The 23421-nt window shown below is 42.7% G+C and overlaps 2 protein-coding genes across 3 annotated transcripts in view; one reads left to right on the plus strand and one right to left on the minus strand.

The window, feature by feature from the left end:
* The window catches only part of LOC116674007 (collagen alpha-1(XVIII) chain), a 57160-nt gene extending 35854 nt beyond the window's left edge, over positions 1–21306 (plus strand). Inside the window, exons 10-43 of one of the 2 annotated variants that reach the window (XM_032506479.1) lie at positions 645–671; positions 919–981; positions 1920–2003; positions 2089–2139; positions 2626–2757; positions 3569–3622; positions 4831–4875; positions 5001–5063; positions 5507–5632; positions 7333–7389; positions 7942–7968; positions 8230–8328; positions 8459–8494; positions 8846–8929; positions 9955–9987; positions 10102–10137; positions 10229–10288; positions 11163–11240; positions 12291–12326; positions 12434–12487; positions 12765–12830; positions 13418–13483; positions 13819–13849; positions 14881–14934; positions 15032–15066; positions 15152–15277; positions 15846–15993; positions 16073–16137; positions 16332–16460; positions 16545–16577; positions 16715–17119; positions 17776–17973; positions 18526–18635; positions 19192–21306. In XM_032506479.1, the coding sequence (XP_032362370.1) occupies positions 645–671; positions 919–981; positions 1920–2003; positions 2089–2139; positions 2626–2757; positions 3569–3622; positions 4831–4875; positions 5001–5063; positions 5507–5632; positions 7333–7389; positions 7942–7968; positions 8230–8328; positions 8459–8494; positions 8846–8929; positions 9955–9987; positions 10102–10137; positions 10229–10288; positions 11163–11240; positions 12291–12326; positions 12434–12487; positions 12765–12830; positions 13418–13483; positions 13819–13849; positions 14881–14934; positions 15032–15066; positions 15152–15277; positions 15846–15993; positions 16073–16137; positions 16332–16460; positions 16545–16577; positions 16715–17119; positions 17776–17973; positions 18526–18635; positions 19192–19405 (2925 nt within the window). In that variant the 3' untranslated portion in view covers positions 19406–21306. The remainder of the gene's footprint in view (positions 1–644; positions 672–918; positions 982–1919; positions 2004–2088; positions 2140–2625; positions 2758–3568; positions 3623–4830; positions 4876–5000; positions 5064–5506; positions 5633–7332; positions 7390–7941; positions 7969–8229; positions 8329–8458; positions 8495–8845; positions 8930–9954; positions 9988–10101; positions 10138–10228; positions 10289–11162; positions 11241–12290; positions 12327–12433; positions 12488–12764; positions 12831–13417; positions 13484–13818; positions 13850–14880; positions 14935–15031; positions 15067–15151; positions 15278–15845; positions 15994–16072; positions 16138–16331; positions 16461–16544; positions 16578–16714; positions 17120–17775; positions 17974–18525; positions 18636–19191) is intronic. The other variant, XM_032506480.1, reaches the window with a different exon arrangement.
* LOC116674048 (PI-PLC X domain-containing protein 1) overlaps positions 17718–23421 on the minus strand; it is a 16797-nt gene continuing 11093 nt past the window's right edge. The window contains 1 exon segment of the mRNA XM_032506569.1: positions 17718–17967. Coding sequence (XP_032362460.1) covers positions 17963–17967 — 5 coding nt within the window. The 3' untranslated portion in view covers positions 17718–17962.

A 23421-nucleotide genomic window follows, 5' to 3' on the forward strand; every position in this document is an offset into this window, starting at 1 on the left:
GGCATTTCTTTAAACCAATCACAATCTTCTTGGGCGGAGCTAAGCGCCGGACGGAGCCACGGTGCCGCTGCAAAATAGTGCCAAGAAGGAATTTGTTTTGGTGGAACATGTGTACGTCTTAGTCGTCAACAGAAAACTCAGATTGGACTGATAGTCTAGCTAGCTGTCTGGATTTACCCTGCGAAGCTGGACTAGGTAACCATAGTCCTCAGACGGGACAGATAGTCTAGCTAGCTGTCTGATTTCCCCTGCAGAGATCTGAGGACCAGGTACCATAGTCTCAAGAGGCAGAAGTCTAGCTACTCTGGATTTACCCTGCAGAGATCTGAGGACCAGGTAACCATAGTCCTCAGATTGAGACAGATGTCTAGCTAGCTGTCTGGATTTACCCTGCAAGAATCTGAGGACCAGGTAACCATAGTCCTCAGATTGGACAGATAGTCTAGCTACTGTCTGGATTTACCCTGCAGAGATCTGAGTACAGTAACCATAGTCCTCAGATTGGACAGATAGTCTAGCTAGCTAGTCCTCAGAAATCAGTTGCAGGTTAGAGCGCCAACACAGAGATAGAGGAAGGGGACGGGCATCTTTTGCTACTCCTTTTCCACGTGAATGTCACTCACTGGTTGTTCTTTATCTTTCAGGGCGATCCAGGGGAGGATGGAAAAGCTGTAAGCGTCTTTTGTTTGTATTGATCACAATGAGATTTTTCTGTAGAAACATAATAATGTATAATAATGTATACTTTATTAATCCCACAAGGGGAAATTACAGGATAATAAGGTCCTAGGCCAGACTTATGTACCTATGGGTCAGGGCTATCTATGTATCTATGTATCTATCTATCTAGGCATTTCTAGATCATTTCATAACTAAACTGCTGGTGTTATTTTGTTCTTTTTTGCTCCTGTTTCCCAGGGTCCCGCTGGGCCACGAGGGTTACCAGGAAATACAGGATCTGCTGGACTTAAGGGCCAAAAGGTTGGAGTGGACTAAAGATGGATGGATTCTGTTGTGTCCTGCAGGGCTGCACAATATATTATTTTGTTATTGTCATCGCGAGAGGCTGCGACGAATGGCAAAAGAGACACAGAGATTTTCTGTTAATTCAAAGAAAAAATCAGAACTTCAAAATATAACTGTAAACTTTTTTTCAGCGGTGCCTTTTTGTTTCATGATAATAAAGAGGTGTGGTTTACTTCATAGAGACATAGTTAGCCTAAAACTGATATTTGGATATTTGACTTGTAACATAATACTCGCTGCAAACGTAATAATGTTGGCCATAACGTTAGCTTAGCGTCTCCCCATTCTCTCTGTTGATTCCTCACGTCTCTTTCCACTTTGGTCTTCCTAAAAGTTCCACCAACTGAGCTATCCTGGCGCCCTTTAGGCATGTTTCTGTTGTTTGCTAGCAGTAGTGGTGGGGGGGATCGATCCATAATGGAACCGGGTTTCGCTACCCAACCCTAGTATTTACTTGGTATTGGAACCTTCACCCAATACAAGTCAAAGGAGAGCGGAGAGTTGTTTTCAGAGTAAGATGCAATGCGCTCTGTATTTGTGTTACTACATTACTACAAAGTATTTCTGATTATCTGGGTCACATGACAGCGGTATATAACAACAGGTGTATCCTCAAATTCAGTCAAAACTTTATTTGTTTAATAAACTTTATTTATTTTGCCTGGGTGGCTCTAGTGGTAGAGCGAGCGCCCATATATAGAGGCTCAGGCGGCGGTTTCCTGCGTGTCATCTCTCCCCTTTCCTGTCTGAACTGTCACAATAAACGCCCCAAAACTAATCTGTTAGAAAAATAAATTCATGAATAAATAGTTTTATAAATTTGAGACAATGATATTGTTAATCGCAAATATTTTGGACACAATCGATAATGTCAAATGTGTGACTGTTTGCAGGGGGAGGTTGGAGAGGGTCAACCCGGACCCAGAGGCCCCCCGGGTCTACCAGGACCGCCCGGACCGGGCACCGGGGACCGACCCGTACGTCCACACACTTCAGACTTGCTTCTCTTTCACTTTCAGTTATTGTTTCAATTTTTCACGTGTTTTTATTATGTGTTGATAGACGTTCTTTGACATGGAGGGCTCGGGATTCCCAGACCTGGACAAGATCCGGGTACGTCGATCATCCTTTAAATTATAATAAGAGTCTTTTCTATTCATGCCACTTTCTACTTCTACTCCACTACATCTCAGAGAGAAATATTCTACTTTTTACTGCGCTACATTCATCTGACAGCTTTAGTTACTAGTTACTTTACACATTCAGATTTCTGCACACAAAACACATGTAGTTTATAAAATCTGATATTTTATTCTAAATTAAACCAGACAAAAATATAAATGATTAGCCGATTAATCACTTTGTTGGGGTTTTGTCACTCTAAAACCCCAGTTTTACCGTCATATCCCACATGTTTTAATCTGAAATTGCTATATTCTAAATACCAAGGTGATATGTTGTTTACATGATCTGCATCAAAATCAGGATATTTTCCTATTCTGAATAATCGTGAAATATTTTTGTGCATGTAAACGTACTCAATGACTTAAACCTGGTTTTGGACTTTACGTAAGGACTTACGTGTGGTTTGTTACCCAGGGTACCCGTGGTCCTCCAGGCCCCCCAGGCCCCCCCGGCCCCCCTGGTGTCTCAGTGGCTCTGGGACCCAACGGCCCCGTAGCGTTTGGACCCCCTGGACCTCCAGGACTGGACGGAGCCCCCGGTCTGCCAGTGAGTAGGATGCCACCGTTTTCATTGCAGGATGTAGAGTAAAAACGTTTAGGGTCCTATTTTAACGCTCTGAGAGCACGGCGTGAAGCGCCCGTTGCGGGTGTGTTTAGGGCGTGTCCAAATCCACTTTTGCTAGTTTTGAATGATCACTTCCTGCTACCTCAAGATAGCAATACACCCAGAATGCACCTGAATACACCTCCCTGTAAGACCAGCACGCCCAGAATGCACCTGAACACACCTCCCTGTAAGACCAGCATGCCCAGAATGCACCTGAACCCACCTCCCTGTAAGACCAGCACACCCAAATGCACCTGAACACACCTCCCTGTAAGACCGCACGCCCAGAATGCACCTGAACACACCTCCCTAAGACCTGCACGCCCAGAATGCACTGAAACACCTTCCGTAAGACAGCACGCCCAGAATGCACTGAACACACCTCCCTGTAAGACCAGCACCCCCAGAATGCACCTGAACCCATCTCCCTGTAGACCCGCCACGCCAGAATGCACCTGAACCCATCTCCCTGTAAGACCCGCACGCCCAGAATGCACCTGAACACACCTCCCTGTAAGATCAGCACGCCCAGAATGCACCTGAACACACCTCCCTGTAAGACCAGCGTGCCCAGAATGCACCTGAACACACCTCCCTGCACGGTCTTAAATATCAAAGACACTTGCGTCGGGCTTTGCGTTGCGCCTGGTGTAAGATAGGGTTCTAGTCTTTTAGACGATTAGATGATTGTCAGGAAATGAATCAGTGTTATAAAAAAGAATGCTTGTGTCTATCCTGTGTGCCGTTTCAGGGCCCCCCTGGTCCTGCCGGCAGACCGGGTCAACCCGGACTCCGAGGAGAGAAGGTGAGAATACACAGACTGATGTAAGATGGCTGAATATGTCTCACGAGTTCAGGATAAAACGTGCAGTCTTATTTTGTTTTCCACCCTGATCCATCTACGCCTTGTTATGTATTTCAGCCAGTTATTATAGCGTGGCTAGAAACAGTTTCTTCTTTTCCCTTTTCAGTCACACTTTATAATAACAACACACTATGAGGAAGGGTTCAACAGTAAGAGTTTCTTGATGGCCCAGGGCAAGTAAAACGCCATTTCGGGCCAGTAATTATAACAACCCAGATGTCCGTCATCGTATAATATTATTTGATTTGAAGGCGCCGTTGGCCAATCACGACCAGAGTTGCCGGTGATGTTCTTGTTTTTATTTTTATTTTTTAGATAATATTTTTGGCATTTTTAGGCCTTTATTTGACAAGACAGCTTAGACGTCAAAGGTGAGATAGAGATGGAATGACATACAGCAAAAGGGTCGCAGGTTGGAATTGACCCGCAGCAAGGACTGAACCTCTGTGTATGGGGCACACGCGCACCAGGTGAGCTACCCAGGGGCCCCTTGACTTTTTATTCAACTTTTTTTTTTGGTACTTTTTTAACTTTTGACAAATTTGTGTTTGAAGTTTGACTTTTTTTTTTTTTTTTTTTAATTTCACTTCTCTTTTTTTCACACTTTTGATGCTTTCAAAGTTTGACTATTTTCCAATTAATTTTTTATGTTTTTTCTTAGATTTTTGATGTATAGAAGGTTTTATTTTACGGATAATTTGTCTTTTCCCAAGTTTGACTTAAAAAAAAAATATTACTTTTTTATTTACATTTTTGACATTTGAAAGTTTTTTTTATACTGTTTTATTTTTATTTTTTTAAGTTTGACATTTCTCTTTTTTTTGACATCCATTAGATAGAAAAAGTCTTTTAGTTACATTAATGTTCTCTTTAAAGTTTTTTTGGTGCTTTATTTGCCCCATTTCACATTCATTAAGCTTAGGTGCTGCCCCAATTACCCTTAAAACCCTTCGGCCAAATATGCACACGTAAGTCTTCGAGGAACACAGGGAAAACGTTCAAGTTGTTACTACATTTTCTCTGATTTGCTCTCTCGCTGAGTGTCATCCCCCATCTCTCTCCCCCTTTCCTGTGTATCCACTGTCACTATCAAATAAAGGGAAAAAGCCTTTCTCTCTCTAAAAAAAAAAAGTCTTTCCCTTCTTTAGGGGGACTCTGGTGATCTTGGTGTTCCAGGTACAGCTGGAGCAAAGGTGAGTTAAGTGAGATTTCTTTGTCTGGCTGTGTCTTTTCTTTAAAAACTGAAATGAAAATGAGGACATTTGTGGCGGGTGCTTCCACATAGATTCTCTCCTTCCTGTTTGTTGCCCTTCTCTAGCGAAACTCGCAAGACTCCAACTTTTTCACGGACTTGTTTTCTTACTTTGCTCCATCCTCTACGGTGTGTAATGGGTCGCAGGTACTCGGGAGTGGTGGTGGGGGGGGGGGCTCTCTCTCCTCGGGGATTTCCTTTATCGTTCCCAAACCTTTTGTATCAGTTTCCATCTCTTTGTTTTTAAGCAGCTGTGAATGACTCCCCTTTCTGGAACCACATCCTCCGAGCTATGTGTCCTAACCCTTCCCTGGCGAGAGGTGCTTTACTTTCACTGATGTACAGGATCTGACTTCTTGTTCCACCGCTGTCACTTTCACTCTTTCCAAGTATAATATCTTACTCTATCTGTTTTAGTTGTTGTTGAGACTTCTGCCTGACCTCTGTCTCTGCACACGTTTCATGCACATCACCTGTTTGTCCTCCGTTCCTCACTCGTTCTGCTGCAGTTGCATCCAGGGTAATCTCATTACCTGCTAATAACAGGAGTCTACCTGTGCGTCCCACCTCAGGGTGCTCAGGGGGATGTAGGACTGCCGGGTACATCGGGGCAGATCGGGCTGGCAGGGCTTCCAGGTCCCATGGGACCAGTCGGGCCCCCTGGACCTCCCGGGCCCCCGGGGCCACCGTACGGCGTTGTAAGTAAACACACACACACACACACAGGTGCACGGATTAGGGTCGGGTTAGAACACAGAGCCCAGGACCGGGATCAGTTCAATAGAACTAGTCTGCGCGCTAGAGGGGTTGTGAACCCTGCTATAGAGAGAGTGGGTCCTGTAAGAGGATTGTCGTCTCCCAGTAATCCTAAATATAGCCAACATTGGGTCGGGTTTAACAGACAAGGTTTTAAATTTTGAGCGCCAAAAACTGGATAACTTTGGACACAACCAACAATTCAATTCAATTTTATTTATAGTATCAAATCTTAGCAAGAGTTATCTTAAGAGACTTTACAGAGCTAGAAGGTCTAGACCACACTATAATTTATAAAGACCCAACAATTCCAGTAATTCCCTAGCCTGGTTACATCAGACCCTTCTCGAGCAATGTTCATTCACACCCCATTTCCAAAGGGGTGTCACCAACGGACGCCGCTCGAATGCCTCTGGGCGCAATTGGATAGTCCTTCAACCAATCAGACCAACGATCCGGGTGACGTAGCAGTGACAGCGGCATCAACGGGTTGCTGCGCTTCTGTGGCCGCCATGTTGAATATAAACAAAAAGCTGCTTGCCGTCATCATCATGTAAACAGTGATTGGCGCCTCGATTTGGAAAAATTTAGCCAGACGGGCTTGCAGAGCAAATCTCAGATTTGCTGGAAGTTTGTCAGGGTTTTCCCAGACCAGTAATTCCCCCAAGAGCAAGCATTTAGTGCGACAGTGGCGAGGAAAAACTCCTTTTTGGGAGAAACTCTGGGTAGGCGGTGTCTGACGGGGCCGGTTGAGGGTTTGATGATAAAGATTATGGAACTATGACTAGAAATAGTAGTTGTAGTAGATCATGTAGCAGGGCACTGCAGGGCGTAGCAGGACGCAGCAACTTGTGTCGCAGCGAGGCAGGAAAAACCCCAAATTGGTCGCATAGATAGAGGATTTATAGAAGAGAATCTTGAAACTTTTAGTAATTTAGGTTTTGTTATGTGGACAGGTGAGAGCAATGAGATTTGCCAAGATGCAACCAAATAAATACAGAGTTGGGTCCAGGACTGAAACAAAAAGAAAAAAAAGTCTGAGGCTGCATCCAAAATCCCACACTAACATCCTATTTAGTAGCTAAAACAGTATGTGAGATTGTTTTAGCTTGTCCAAAACCTTAGTATAAAACCAATACTATGGGAGTTGCATACTATTTCCAGTAAAATATATTACAGTATGCAATACTGGACACTAAGCCGGCATAAAGAACACACAAAGCGGCAGTAACGATCATAACAGACAAAGTGACAGAAACTGGGGTCTCTTTGACGTCAATAACACTCTAATTTACATTTCTACATGTTTCAACAACTGTTGGTCTAGTTATTCTCTTCTTTCAGTAATTTAAGCGTTATCTGGCGAAGCCGCTAGAGCGGAGGGTCGGCAGGGGTTACCATGGTTACGCTTCTTCAAACAGCAAGGAGGCTCTCAGGAAGTGACGTTGAAAAAATCCTCACCACGGTTTACTGACAGTGCCGTTGAACCGTAGTACAAATGTTGAGACTGTGAGATTTCAGACGCTGCCACAGGCTTGTCTCGGTCCAGATCCACTCTGGTCTTGGTCATGACTTGGTCTCGATTGAGGTGGTCCCGACTACAACACTGACCTCTCCTCCTCTCTCCTTACGCGGTAACCAGGATGGCTACGAGACGAACAACGGCTGGTCTGGACTCAGTGGCCCACCTGGACCACAGGTACACCATCACCCATACGTGAAACGTTAGCTGTGTTAGAAAGCCTTCTCTGTCACTTGAACTGTGCACGCGTGTGCATGTAGTGTTCGCCATTCATTCACTATATAGTCCACTATAAAATACCCACAATGCACGACTAATTTGATCGTAAATACGACGCACCTACAACTGGAGCAACATCGCAGACTCCTCGAGGTCCGGGCTGTAGCCTTGTCTTTTGTTTTTGCCAATCTCTAGGTATGGTGAAGGGTATGTGATGAGGGGGGGGTAGTTTTAATAAAACACAACCTTTAATATTCTCCTGAGTGCTTGGTTTGTTTCAGGGACGTATTGGCAGTATTTTAGTGTCCGTTTGTTGACATGACACCTCTGTCACACACATAACCGGAGCGTCTCCTGATGATTAGATCATATCTGTTTAGTCGTTCCCTGTATAGTTCCTTATACAATAAACACTATGTAGGAAATAGTGAACGAGGGAATGGTTTAGAACACAGCTCATGTCTGGACAGTAGATGTCCTCCTCATGTTTCCGTGTGTTCTGTCTTCCAGGGTCCAGCTGGTATCCCAGGGCTGCCTGTAAGTAGTACTGCAGACTCTGTATGTCTGTGTCTCTTATTTTCTCCAAATTTCAGCAAATAGTGGCTCTATTGGCTATATATTTAGCTGCTATTATTATTATCATATTAATTGAGGTATATTCTTGGAATAAGTCAATCAAGTTGTATCTAACAATAAGAGATGGATTCAAGCCTACGTTTTTGAAGGTTTAATGTAGTTTAACCTCCCCAGTCCTGAGTATGAGTATTACTAATGTTGTATTCATTTATTGATTTCCAGGGTAGGGCAGGTTTGCCTGGTAACCATGGGGACAAAGGATCAGAGGGACCAAGAGGACCTCCCGGGATACCCGGTCTCGACGGGTTCACAGGACAGCCGGTAGGAGGCCAGATGAATTGTGGGATTTTGTCAATCAAAAGGACTTCTTGTAGTACTTCAGTAGTTTAGACACTTTGGTCATCTTCCTGTTTTGCTTGTTTTCATTTACACTCTTTGTCTTCTTTTTTAGGGGGAAAAGGGAGACAGAGGAGAGAAAGGAGAGAGGGTGAGTCATGTGCAAAATATATAAAATATGTTCACTGTTTATATGTCAATATATTTTTAAAACTTGAAAATGAAAGTTTTAAAATGATAAAAAATGATATTTCCGTGGTAAGGGGTCAAACCTGAAACATGCTGACGATTAGCGGGTGTAAAGTTTACCATGTGCTTACCATCAACGCCTTGTTAGTTTAGCATGCTAACGTGCAAATTGGCACTAAACACAAAGCATGATGGGAAGGTCACTTTCGTTGCAAACCAAAGTACTTTTTTGTTTTCTCAATCTGTGTCGATACATATACTATGTCACTGTGTGTTCTTCTTATGAATGGTTTCATGTCCATTTGTGTGGCAGGGTCTGCCAGGGCGAGACGGAGTGCTACCTGGACCTCCAGGGCCCCCCGGACCTCCAGGACAAGTCATCTACCAGTCAAGCGATGTGAGTCAGACGTCCAGTCCCGCCGTTACCATAGAGATTGAGAATTTAACCCACACATGACAGCTTGTCATTTAATCCCTACGGCCTTGTTCACACTCGGCGTCTTTGTTGATGAGAAAAAGGTGTCTAGGGCGCTTTTGTATTTTTAAAAAAGAAAAAAAAGAAGCTGCCAGCGTTTTGGTTCCAAAAAACAGTAGAAAGCTTCTTTTGTTGCTTTAGTACCAGCTGCTGCTACCAGTGGAGGAACGTTACCAAGTACATCTACTCCAGTACTGTTTAAAGGTCCCATAGCATGAAAATGTCACTTTATGAGGTTTTTTAATATTAATATGCGTTCCCCCAGCCTGCTCATGGCCCCCCCAGTGGCTGGAAATGGTGACAGTATTAGGGGACCACTAAGGTCTATATAAAGAGACTTCAGATACAGTATTAGGGACCACTAAGGTCTATATAAAGAGACTTCAGATACAGTGTTAGGGGACCACTAAGGTCTATATAAAGAGACTTCAGATACAGTGTTAGGGGACCACTAAGGTCAGTACTAAAGAGTGCCATGTGGAGCCGTCCGAGATGAAACAAGGCGGTGGAGCGAGCTAGAGAATGAACAGAGAGAGGGAGCGGTGCTACTACTGTTATTAAAAACAAAGAGAGTTCCTCTAACCGACATTCCCTGAACATCTCATATAACAGCTCCATTCTTTTCTTGTTAAGGAAACGACAGGTCTGGCTACTCAGCTTGTCACTGGTCAGCTGTCAAAAAGGTGCTTGACGTAGTATGGGGGGGGGTTTCAATTTTTAAAACTTTTTAAAAACATTAAATGATGCTCTGCAGGAAACAAGCCGTTGGTGCTGCCGTTTAAATAAAAGCGCCCAGGACCCTTTTGAAAACACAGTTTACACCGCAGGATTATATGTAACGAAACGCCGCGTGTGAACGAAGCCTAAATCACTTGATCTCACCTTGAGTTCCTCATATCCACTAACACTGTGCCTGCTCTAACGGACCTAACTTTGTCTTGCTGTAGTATAATGATCTTTATTGGAGCGAAGGGTTGCAGGTGAGTGCTTCCCTTACTGACCTCACCATAAACCTCCCTAAACTAAAGTTATTCTAACACTTTTACAGAGTATTGGCTCATTTTCTTCATGTGTCATCCCTCTTTCTTCTTTAGGGAGGAAGTGGTATTCCGGGTCGAGCAGGATTCCCGGTATGTATTACTATCCATATTACACAGGTTGGAAAAGTCCAATAAATATGATTCAATGGATGGAAGTCAGGGTGTATGTGTTTTCACTTAGGGGCCCTCTGGACCAAAAGGAGAAAAGGGAGACTCGGGTCCTCCAGGATATGCACCTAAAGTAAGAAAGTTCACTATTGAATTAATTGGTTGTGAATGCCCTATGTTCTTCTACGTATTTATTATTTTTCCATATGCTTTTTTGCGCATTTGTCAACATAGAAACTTCATTCAAACATCAAAATGTACAGCAGCATCAGGACATTCCTGCATCTTTATAAAATGTCCATAACTTTCATACTTTATGTAATAGTCAACCTTTTCAGGGACATGTTCCCCATTCAAGTGAATGGACAGAATTTTCAAATTTGACACAAATTCATACGTTTTCAACTTCCGTGTACTCATTCATGCATTCACGGAGAAACACCGTTCACACCTTCATACATTCTGGTAGGGGGAGCCTTCCAACACACAGCACTCACACCGCGGTTTCTCCAGGAATATGCATTGTACACTGCAAAGATAGATTTGTCATAACGGTTTTTCTTAATTAATAGATTGTAATACCACCATATCATTTTATCAATTTAATTCACCTGCTGCCCAGGTGTCTGGAAACCAAGATCAACAATGTTAGCTGTTTTTTAAATTCCTGACAGCTCTGATTCATAATTTGACTATCATGCACTTTTGAAAAAAAAAATAATTCATATTTATTTAGTTAGTAGTTGAAGAAATTAATGTTTCCCTGGGATTACAGTTTACATAGATATCTATTTTTATTTAATGACTTGGTCTTTCTGTTAGTTTTTTTCTTGCAAATTAATGGCAGCTATTTCAAGAAAAAGCATAACTTTCTTTCTGGATATCATAGAATTATTTTAGGATCTGTTGTGAAATTACTCTTAATTAGTTTTCCTTGTAGCTATCTATTTAAGATGTCTGATTTTGTTCGGATAGTGGCTTTAAGACAGATGTGTTGTTTTGTTCAGGGGGAGAAGGGGGAGCCTGGTCTCATCCTGGGGCCTGATGGGAGACCCCAGTACCTCGGTGGTTTGGCAGGACGGCCGGTAAACACCTTTATGGATGACCAGATAATGAGCCATGAGGATGCATTCACTCATTTTTTCACAGCTAATATTGAATGACAGCATGTATCATCTAGCTTTGTTTCTGTCCTTTTACTTTGTAATCCAAGTATTTAAAGGTTACACCCTATTTCACATGTTTTTGGTTGTAAGTGACTGATGGGAACAACAATCTTTGACATTGGTCCAGTAATAAGTAAGATCGCTGCAGTCAGCTACAAAGTAAGTTAAAAAGACAATAGTGCATCTTCAATTTACGTCAACAAAAGGCTCAGATTAATATTCTAAGTGTCTGACAACATTATGAAAAAGGTTTTTAAGGAGGTCAGCCTTTCTGTTAAAGAGTAAAATCCTTTTTTAAACATAAAAAGCTCCACAAAGTTGCTATCGCTAAAGCCACCAGACTCCATGTAAATAAACAGTCATTTTAGCATCGTAAAATAACCTTCATTCAAAGTCGACAGAAACAAAAACTCTAAAAATTTCAAAAAACTATGAAAAGCCGTTTTGAGTCGTCTTTCAACTTTTTGAATAATGATTGAAATATACGCGTAATTTACTGATTAACATGTATAAATAGTTTGGCTCTATAGATGCTGAATGAGCGGTTTATTTAATGAAGTCTGGTGGGTTTTGGTGATAGCTCGGTAGATGAGCTTGGAGCTGTTTGGGTTAAAACAAAGATGATTTTACTCTTTTAGCAACCTGTAGCGATCCTTTCCATAATGTTGGCGGACAGAATAATAATCTGAGCCTGTCAGTGGTAACAACAGAACGTTTAGGTGACAAACTGACGATGCCCATTTGCCCCACAGGGTTACAGCGGAGCCCGGTTAGCGGCCGCTGATCGCAGTGTTCTCACTCAATACAGAACCAGTTTCAAAGATTGTTGTACACATCAGTCTCTTGACACAAAAAAATGGAAAATAGGGTCCAAGTTGGGAAAAAAACTAAGTTACCCTTTAAGTGTATAAATAAGTGAGTTTTTGCTTAAAATGTCAGTGTTTACAGTATGTGTGTATTCGTTTCCAGGGCGATAGTGGACCCCCTGGCCCTGTGGGACCTCCAGTGCGTACCATGTTTTCAATTACCACATTTTGAGTGTTTTGCTGATAAAACATAGGCTAAATGATTATGTATAATAAACTTAAAGAGTTTTTTTTTTTTTCCTCCAGGGTCCTGCTGGTCCCCCCGGCCATAAGGGAGAGATTGGGTTTCCAGGTAGACCGGTAAGTAGATTTCCTAATGGAGTCTCCATTTAAAAATGGTGCAAACACGTCCACACTACCACTAAAGTAAGATATGTTTCATTTACACACATAAGGCCTTTAATCTTGTTCATATTTATGTCAAAATGACAAAAGTTATCTATCCATCCTTCTCTTTAAAATCTTAATCCATCTATCATCCATCCATCTATTATTTATCTATCATCCATCCATCTATTATCTATCATCCATCCATCATCTATCCATCCATCCATCTGTCTGTTGTGTTGTACCGTAGGGTCGACCCGGGCTGAACGGCGCCAGAGGAGAGAAGGGAGACTCAGGTTCAGCATCTGGTTTCCCTGTGAGTATCTCACACGTTTAATGTTCACATTTTTCCATGTTTCCTGTAACAGTTACTACATAATTGTCTAATTGCAGTATTTTTTTACATTTTCTTTGTTCTACTGCAGATAATTACTAACACTAGCTACAGTGCTCAGGTTGTTGTTGATTTTGTTTGGCTATGACAAATTTTAATTACATAAGTTGTATATTGGTCCAACCATTGAGCTAAAGCTATGCTTTTTGTTCTGTTGGCACTTGTCTCTAGACACGTGTATAGCAACAAAAAGGACAAGGGGTGGGGGGGTCCACAAGACGTCACGTCTTGTAGTTGTCACAACTATTTTGACACTTAGTTTTGCCAACAGTGATAACCAGTGTTCATGATCAATTAACATTGTTTTTCAGAGGTGAGGAAACATCGCCATTGTGGGTTTCTGATTCCTAATTCATACGCTGTCATCTTCTTAATCTGGAAAGCACTTTGTGCTTAATGCTTGAAAAGTGCTATATCAATTATCTGATTTATTATTAGTCTTGTTTGCTCTTCAGCTCTATGATCACGCCATCGACATGCATTAACCAATATGTGTTGCTTTGTGCCAGGGTCTTCCAGGTCCACCGGGTCCCCCTGGACCTCCTGGACCCTTTGTTCCCAGCGACAGGCTCGGAGTGAGTCCAGACACACAAACATCCAGGGCTTCATCAGTTGGGTGTCATATTCAGTTAGGAAGTTTTGGGAAAGATATGAATCATTTATTAATAGGTTTCTTATCTTATGCCTGTCCAGTTACATCTTTGGTGCGTAACTGATATTTGATATCAACGAACGTCTGTTACATACAGGCTGTTGCCAAATGAGTTGCTTCAAAGCTAATTAAGATTTTTTTGATGCTCACATTGATTTTTATATTCATTTGGCTAAATTGCTGTCATTATGTGTTTAGCCACATAATGGCTAAAATGTTACTACTTCTGGATGATAATCCTTGTTATTCTTATTTCAGGGATTGGATGATTACTCCAGATATTTCCAAGGTAAATTCACTCCATAGTATGTTTTATTAGAAGGAGAAGACAAATATACAGAAAATATGAAAACACAAACACACAGCACTCCCAACGCCTAACTACTCCAACACCAACTGACCCCCCCCCATAAAAAAGTTAGCATACATCCCACATTTACAGTATGTGCACAAACAGGTGCCAATACATTCAGGTAGAGAAAAGTAAGAAACTATGAGAAATCAACAAGAATCGTGTCATGTCAAGTTAGAAGAAAGAGTGCCAAGAGTGAGAGGAATAGTTTGACACATATTTGTTTTCTAACAGAGAGTTAGATGAGACTATTAATTCAAATATGAAGTTGGAGCCAGCAAACGCTTAGCTTAGCATAAAGACTGGAAATGGGGGTTAACAGCTAGCCTGGCTCTGCCAGAGCAGGGGAATGAGAGGGGGGAAATGTCAGAGCAGGGGGAATGAGAGGGGGAAAACGCAGAGCAGGGGAATGAGGGGGGGGGGGGAACACCAGAGCAGGGGGAATGAGAGGGGGGGGAAACGCCCAGAGCAGGGGGAATGAGAGGGGGAAACGCCAGAGCAGGAGGAATGAGAGGGGGGGGGAAATGCCAGAGCAGGAGGAATGAGAGGGGGAAACGTAGCGATGTGTAAATGTAGCCTTTGTCTCAAAGTCGATAAATCTGCCAGATTCAGCTTTGAGTGTCACGTCGTGCGTTTTCCACTGAAGACAAGTCACATCATCCTCAAGCTCGGCGACGTCCTTCCCTTCTTTCTTTCTCTTTCACAAAACTGCCGATTTCACTTAACCACGTCTTCCAAACATACTTCTGTGTTCTTACAAGCCGTCTTTTTGGTTTGGCGCAAAACTAGGCGGGCCAAACTCTATTGAGAACCTGAACTGATGTGTGAGGTGCTGGATTTGGCCCACAGGCCTTGGAGTTTGTCACATGAACTATTTCTTTTTAAAAGTTTTAACAATTTCCCTCAGTACAAATAAAGTCTTATTCTATCTTAATGTGATACATTGTTGCTGTGCCTCTTGTTTATAGCTGTTAAAGGAGAGAAAGGTGATCGTGGACTACCAGGGACACTTGAAATCCAAGGTAGAACCACTTCGTCTGTGCACATGTTGAAGAAGCTGAAAAATAACAGTTTCATGTTTTCAGCGTGTAAAAACTAGACATTTTGTTTCTGATCCAGGCGCGGGGGGGTCCATTGACATTTACACATTACGGGTAAGCCTCAACTCATTATAGTTATACTAGTAGCATTAGTATGATTTTTGTTCAAATGTCTGGGATGTTTCTTCATTGTGTCCAGAACGAGTTGAAAGGTGAAACGGGCAGCCCAGGCTACAAAGGAGAGAAAGGAGAACCAGGTGGAGGATATTACGACCCCCGCTACGGAGGGAGCGGAGTCGGAGCCCCAGGAGCGCCTGGGCCTCCTGTAAGATCTCACTAACCATGTTTCCATCCACACGGTTTTCAAATACATCGAAGTTTGTTCTCATCGCATCCGGCTTATGCGATAGACGCCGATGGAAACAGAACTTACCGAATAAATAATGAACTGCCATTACGTCGTAGGTCATTTAACGGCTGCAACCCGCCACAAAAACAAGAAGTAGTTTGAGGTTATTTCCTTCTTTTTTTCAGCCGCGGCAGGTGTCAACAAAGACATACAGTGGACAAACGAGGAGACGACAGACTTTAAATTTCTGAGTGAAATATATGCCATAAGAAATGCTATAATGTATCTGCATCACCATAGAAATATTTTGTTATTATATCAGCTGGCAAATAAGCTCTATTACAACTTGTGCAACAATAATCATTTGTAGGTAGACGACGCAATCCATTTTAGCGAAGAGTCTTTGTTAAATGTTAGCTTGAATGTTGTGCAGTGAATGGAAACCTCTGAAAAATGTGGATGGAAACATTGTCAAAAACATAAAGCTTTACGGAGTCAGTTTAGAGTCAAAGAAATCCAAATCTTTCTGTCCTTGTCCCACCAGGGCCCAAGAGGCGACTCAGTCGTTGGCCCACCCGGCCCCCAGGGACCACCTGGTCAACCAGGGAGAGGCTACGATGGGCAACCTGGGCCACCGGGGCCGCCTGGACCCCCAGGACCATCCTTACCTGGAAGTTACAGGGGCACACAGAGTGAGTTATAATCATAAACACATGCATATATTCAAGATTATGTCTGATTTCAGTGATGTGACCGTCTTTTGAATGACAGCTATCAATATTCCCGGACCACCGGGACCACCTGGGGTGCCTGGACTACCAGGACAGTCATCAGGGGTGAGAAAACTTGTTCCCCGTCAGATTTGTCTGCTTTATTTTGTCATTATCCAACAACATTTTAAAGTATGGGGTGGCATACAGCATAGAAAATCTACTTAGAAATAAAGAATACAAATGCCACTGTCATTGTACAGGACAACAGGAGCCCCCCCCCCCGGCTTGGTTTACTTTGAGTGTTTTTGTGTGTGTAGGTGACGGTGTTTAAGTCGTATGACATCATGAGATCCAGTGCTAGGAGACAACCTGAGGGCTCTCTGGTGTACATCATTGAGCAAACAGATCTCTACCTACGGGTCCGAGGTGGGATTCGTCAAGTCCAGGTGAAATACTCAGCAATGTTATGATGAGAAATGACAAGGTAAAAATGGTTCCATGTGTATTAATTGTTGTCTCCTTTTATTCAGCTTGGCAACTACATATCTCTATCCAGTGATGATGTGAGTGTTATTTTCCTTTTTTCCCTTCTTCCACTCAATACACATTGGAAAATAGGTCCAGGTTAAAAAAGAAACATTTCCCTTAAGACCATTCAGTGCTCCCTGTTTTACAACATATCTCTGCACATTATTTTCAGGGTAATGAGGTTGCAGCTGTGGAGCCCCCACCGGTCGTACCCTACTCCCCAGACCGCCACTCCAACACCGACACCTCCGCCCACGGCTCCCAAAGGCCCCCTGACAGTCCGGTTCACCCGGGCTCTGGGGACCAGTCCCACCTGGACCCTCGATACCCAAACCAACCTGATCCCCGATACCAACCTGACACGCGGTACCAGCCCGATCCTCGGTTCCCACCACCCACAGATCCCAGGTTTCCGAGCTACTCCGAACGGATAAATCAACCAGACGGTAGGTATTCTGTCCACACGGCCCAGGAACACCCTGCGTACCCGGACACTCGCTACCCGGTCACCCCTCAGCGAAGACCACCACCTCCCGTGGCCCAGACTCCAGTCCACCATCACACCTCAGGTCCTGGGGTAAGAGAGGCCACTTCTCCTTCTTCTGTTGTGATTAACCATTTTTATTTTATTTTTTAACAACATACAAAATATTCAACTTGCAACCTGAACACAACCCCCCACCTTCCGTCGTCACCACCCAGTCAGACAAAAATCAAGAAAAGAACAGACCATTCAACAAAAAAGTCTGAAGAGACAATACACATGTTTAAATGACAACACCATAAGCCAATCATACACAAAGCTTCTTAGGATCCCTCCAGAAAGTTCAGGTACTTTTCTCATTTTCTAGTATAGACATCCAATCTGCAACATCTCACAAGCCCACTCCTGGATTGAAGGTGGCCCCCATTCATCCTCTCAAAGTAATGTGTCTGGCTATCATTAAACCAGTCTGGACCCAGCTTCTTAAGTGCTTATCCGTCCCTGTTAGAATTGACCCCCCTCCCAGAACAAATAATTTCAGGCTGACTGAATCCTGGGTCCCTGCAATCAGATATACGGTATCATGTATCCCGGTCCAAAACCCCTAGACCTTATCACAGGACATGAAGTAATTGGCCGTCCTCTGTCTTACTTTTCCAGAGAGACCACTTCTAAACCATCACACTAAGATCTCTGCTCTTGAGTTTTATTTTAAAATTTTAACACAGAGCCTGTTGGTGTTTCCCCAGCTCCACCTGATCGCGCTGAACGTCCCTCAGACGGGCGGGATGCGGGGCATCCGCGGCGCAGACTACCAGTGCTTCACTCAGGCCCAGGCCATCGGGATGAAGGGAACCTTCCGGGCCTTCCTGTCCGCCAAACTCCAGGATCTCCACAGCATCGTCCGCAGGGCCGACAGGGACCGTTTTCCAATAGTCAACCTGAAGGTAGCCGACAGAGGTTTTTTAAGCCATTTAAAGGGACAGTTTGGCTTTTCTTGCAAAGAGTCTGAGTAACAAAAGATCTCAAGTAGCCAGTTAGCACAAATATCTGAACCGATACTTTTTGATAAAGTTAAAAAAAAGGAGGGCCACAGCAGCGTTGCCACAACGGACCGAATGGCTTCGCTCGCATCTTTCTCAGCCGCCATCACGGAACTACAAGTCAAACTACTGCCCGAGCACTACGTCATCGTTCTCAGCCGCTCCTTCTGTTCTCTGATTGGACCGGTAAAGTTTGGCAAGAGAAAACCCAGACGTAGTACCTAAGTACGTAGGAGGGCGGAGCCAGGCTAGTGAAAAGAGACAGGCAGAACAGAGCATGTTAAAAGTAGTGTCCTCCAGCTCCATCACATCAGGAGCAGTCGGTAGTTTAGCTATCCAAGAATAGGGGGTTAGAGTCGGGGTTGGGTTCTGAACCCCTGTGCTAATACGCCACTGGTGCCTAAAGACCAGCGGCTACTGATCTTTGTACCGATGGTGTCGTCTCTCCTTTGTCAGGACGAGGTACTGTTCGACAGCTGGGAAGCCATCTTCAACGGTGGCAGGATGAAGGACAACGTGCCGATCTACTCCTTTGATGGCAAAGACGTTCTCAGGGACAACACATGGTGAGCCAGCTGACATTTATAATATTATAGTTGGAAACTTTGTGACTGACGACAAGGATTGGGCATCGAGACCCGGTTCCAACTTGGAATTGTTTGAAAAAATTACAATTCCAATGGAATCTATTTTTTAATGGAACCGTTTGGATGAAAGTTGGTTCCGAATCCGATCGTTTCCAAATTTCAGTTTTGTTTCCGTAGCGGCCCCCTGGCAGCAGGCGCTCGTTTTGTTGCAGCCATGGAGCCCAGTAAGCGGCATTCTAGTGTGGCTTTATCTTTTAATGATTAATTTTTGGGCATGTTGGGCCTTTATGAGACAGGAAAGGGGAGAGAGGGGGGAGTGGACCCCTGCGTCTAATCAATTCAAAACGAGTTATCTAAGGACACTTTACAGATAGAGTAGGTCTGGACCACACTCTGTAATTTACAAAGACCAAATAATAGTAGCATGACGTGGCAGGGAATCAGAATTATTTAATCAAAAACAATGCCCAACCCTACTAAAAAACTACAGTATGCGTTAAAACTATTCATGCCGCTCTTCCTGTCCCCCCCCCAGGCCAGATAAGATGACGTGGCACGGGTCGACCGGCGGCGGGCAGGCGCATGCTGACAGCTACTGCGAGATGTGGCGCGTGGGCGAGCGGGCGCTGAGCGGCATGGCGTCGTCGCTGCAGAGCGGCAGCCTGCTCCAGCAGAGCTCCAGCAGCTGCTCCAACTCCTACGTCGTGCTGTGCATCGAGAACAGCTACGTGGACCACGCCAAGAGATAGAGACACACACACACACACGCTTTTCCATCTATTGTAAATAAGGTTTTTTTTCTTAGAATAATTTGTTTGTTTGTTAGCCTCTCCTATAGCGAATGGTGCTACACGGGATTATACCATGTTAGGGCTGCACGATTGAGATCACAATTATTTGTTCATTTTAACCAACATTTATTTACTGTAACATAGGCTATTTATAACTGCTTTCACATCCATATTTTGCTACATACGTTGAAGATGTATGCCCGTTATCTACCAAACGAAATATCAACGAGGATTTTTGTAACTCATTACAGTGCAACTTACATGTCTGCGCTGCAATAACGTTACCTGCTGTGCAACGTGTTAACTGGATTAACGAGGCTAAAATGCAAAAACAAAAAAATAACTATGTCAGAGGCATGGACCGCCGCAGGGGAGATCCAAACAAGGGCACGGCTTTCCAGAAGAAATAGGTCATCTAAATAAACAAAACCCGGAGCATTCTACAAACGTGATGACGCATTTAAAATAGCTTGATCACGCAAATTCAGTTAATTGTGCAGTCCTCCATTGTCTGCATGACAATCCCATTTTGCTGGAAAGTCGCAACAAATCTCTCCGCCGTGTCATGTTGTAAACTCAGATGCATTCTGATTGGCTGTCAGTGTTTCTGTCGTTCAAATGTCGTTGCCGTTATAGTTGCGGTGTGGACTCTGCCGTCCACTTGAGTTCTAGCGATTTTTGAAAACTATTTGTTTATAGTCGTTGTTTGTGTGGACGGCCCGTAACACCCGCCAGCAGAGTTGTTGTTTGGGACTAATCAGCTAATAGTCGCTACAGATATTAAGTTAGCATGCTTGGTGCTAGCTGGTAAAGTGTTGGGATTTAGAAACAATGACTACGTTTACATGCACTTAACATTCTGTAATTTGCCCTTATTCCAACTAAATTTGTATGACTAATAAAGTTAATCTTTCACTAAATATTAAGCGAGAACGCTGTGAACCCTCTGTGACAAATATGCATCGTCAACTTCTGTTTTTGCTGCTGACACACATTATGGGAAGGGTCCTTCAACCGAACCAAAACGGCTTTTCATACTTCTAAATAGTTTGTCGACTTTGAATGAAGCGCATATTATGTTTCAAATTTCTGTTTGGTGCAGTGAGCAAACGCAATTTCTCGGATGTTTAAAAAAGGATCTTCCTCTTTAACAGAAAGGTCGACCTCCTTAGAAATCCATCCCATAATGCTGTCTGCCACGTAGAACATTAATCTGAGCCCGTCAGCGGCAAAGCAAACACCTGTGGACGTAAACTGAAGCCTGATGACTTGTGTTGTTAGCACGTAGAAATAATGTCTGTCCTGCCTAGGAAGTCTTTTTCTCATCTTCCTGCATGTAACCAAAAAACTCCTTAACATTCCAAATGTACAACTTCAGTACCTGTAAAGCAGTGTTGTGTATGAAATGTGTTTTTTTTTTTAAAACTTGTTTTACTTTACACTGATGTAATCTGTAACCTACGGCACTTAACTTTTTTTTCTACTTTCGTACATGTTTTCAAATCGTATTTTTAGCAGTAACAAAGGAATATTTATTTTGTATAAACCGTGCATTTTCTAGAATGTATGATATGAATGCTTTCACAAAGAATAACATTTCCACATCAGATATGCGTAATGCTTGTTGATGTTCCGTTCCCCTCAACATGTTTGTGGGTAAGCGAACCCATTTCTGTACAGATGTCTGGATAGGATTCTGTAAGTCTGTGTCTATGCACTGTAGCTGAAACGGAGGATTAGGGACATTTCATGTGCCGTAACAAATGCAGTATGATTTGTATTATCTGTTTATCGCCTTGTGTGAGCTCCATTTTTGAAATGTTGCATCTCCTTGAATAAACCTGTGTGGAACCTTGTCAGCTGATGCTGTGGTGCCTGTTTTAAGCTATTGCTATGACTGGTTTCTACATGGGCTGGCTTGTGGCCCGGAGGTAAAATGGTGGGTAGATCAATCCCAGGTCAGGCGGCCACATGTCAAAGTGTCCCTGGACCTTTTTGTTGGACATACTATACTATGAGTTTTCAACAGATTATACTATGACTTTTTTATGACTTGTTTTCACATACTATACTATGATTTTTTTTTTGGCATACCTCTGACTTTGACAGAATATACTATGACTTTTTTTATGACTTGTTTTGACATTCTATGCAATGATTTTGTTGGACATACTATACTATGCCTTTTTTATTTTTTCCGACACACTATACTATATTTTTTTTGGGACATACTATGACTTTTTTTTACTATACTAAGATTTTTTTTCCGACATACTATAATATTACTTTTTGACAGACTATTTTTTACTTTTTTTTTTACTTTTTTCAACAGACTATATTATTAATTTTATGACATACTATGCTATGACTTTTTTTTTGGGACATACTATACTATGGATTTTTTAGGACTTGTTTTGACATTCTATGCAATGATTTTGTTGGACATACTATACTATGCCTTTTTTACTTTTTCCAACCTACTATACTATGACTTTTTTTATACTTTTTTTGACATACTATACTATGTCACGTGGAACCTCAAATGAAGTTAAACCAACCAAAACTAATAACTTCTGACTTTAACTTGTGACGGAGTATTTTAACAGTGTTGTATTAGTACTTTTACTTAAGTAAATTATCCAGACCAGTAGAGCAGCCACTGAAGTTCTCTTTTCTGTAGCTTTTCACGGTTTAGTTTCACAACACTCCAGAGTCAATTCTCCGGTGTTTCCCATTACTTTACTGACTGTTTATGACATATTATACTATGACTTTTATCGTGTTTTTACAACATGCTATGCATCTGTGTTGCCCCATTAAACATTTTCGTTTTACTTTGAGCTGGAGGAGGGATCTCTGAGGAGCTATGATCGAGGATGGAGGCGTGATCTCTGAGGAGCTATGAGCGAGGATGGAGGAGGGATCTCTGAGGAGCTATGAGCGAGGATGGAGGAGGGATCTCTGAGGAGCTATGAGCGAGGATGGAGGAGGGATCTCTGAGGAGCTATGAGCGAGGATGGAGGAGGGATCTATGAGGAGCTATGAGCGAGGATGGAGGAAGGATCTCTGAGGAGCTATGAGCGAGGATGGAGGAAGGATCTATGAGGAGCTATGAGCGAGGATGGAGGAGGGATCAATGAGGAGCTATGAGCGAGGATGGAGGAGGGATCTATGAGGCGCTATGAGCGAGAATACAGGCAGCAACCTTTTTTCAACATTCCGACACACTATACTATGCCTAATTTAATTTGCACGTCAATTTTAGTTTTTTCACACAGAAAGCAAATATTATGCGCCAATAAAGCAACGTAACTATTGTCTGAAACAAGGTTGATTTCCCTGAGCTTTTGCAACGCAAATAAAGACGTGTCGAAAAACATTCATTCAAAAATCATAATATAGTATGCTGAAAAAAGTTATAGTAATATAGTAAAAAAGTAATAAAAACCCAAATACTGATCAGTCGAACGCAAAGGCCACCGGGGCTAAGACTCAAGCCTCAAATGATTGGCAGCTTGGGGCTTAAACAGTGGCTTCAGAAGGTTTACACCCCCAGGATAAGGTTGATTAAAAAGAGGAATAACAAACCACCGTTTGTAAATTGATCTTAATGCCTTAATAAAAAAAAAAAAAGGAATATCCAAACTTTTTAGGACACCAATTTTCGTTGTGAATGAATAATGTATTGTAAATAAATAAACGTTCTTCCTTAAAATACAGGGGGCGTAAGTATACACCCCCCTTTGTTAAATTCCCATAGAAGCAGGCAGATGTTTATAACTAAAGGCCAGTTATTTCATGGATCAGGATACTATTCCCTTGGCCTGTGGAATTGAAATAACCCCCATCATCACATACCCTTCACCATACCTAGAGGCTGGCATGGGAAACTTTCCATAAGATTATCTCTCAATGCAAATCAAACACCATTACGATACATTAGTCATTCACAAGGAAAATTGGTGTCCTTAAAG

This window comes from Etheostoma spectabile, chromosome 24 (genome assembly GCF_008692095.1).
Source record: "Etheostoma spectabile isolate EspeVRDwgs_2016 chromosome 24, UIUC_Espe_1.0, whole genome shotgun sequence".
Taxonomy (NCBI): domain Eukaryota; kingdom Metazoa; phylum Chordata; class Actinopteri; order Perciformes; family Percidae; genus Etheostoma; species Etheostoma spectabile.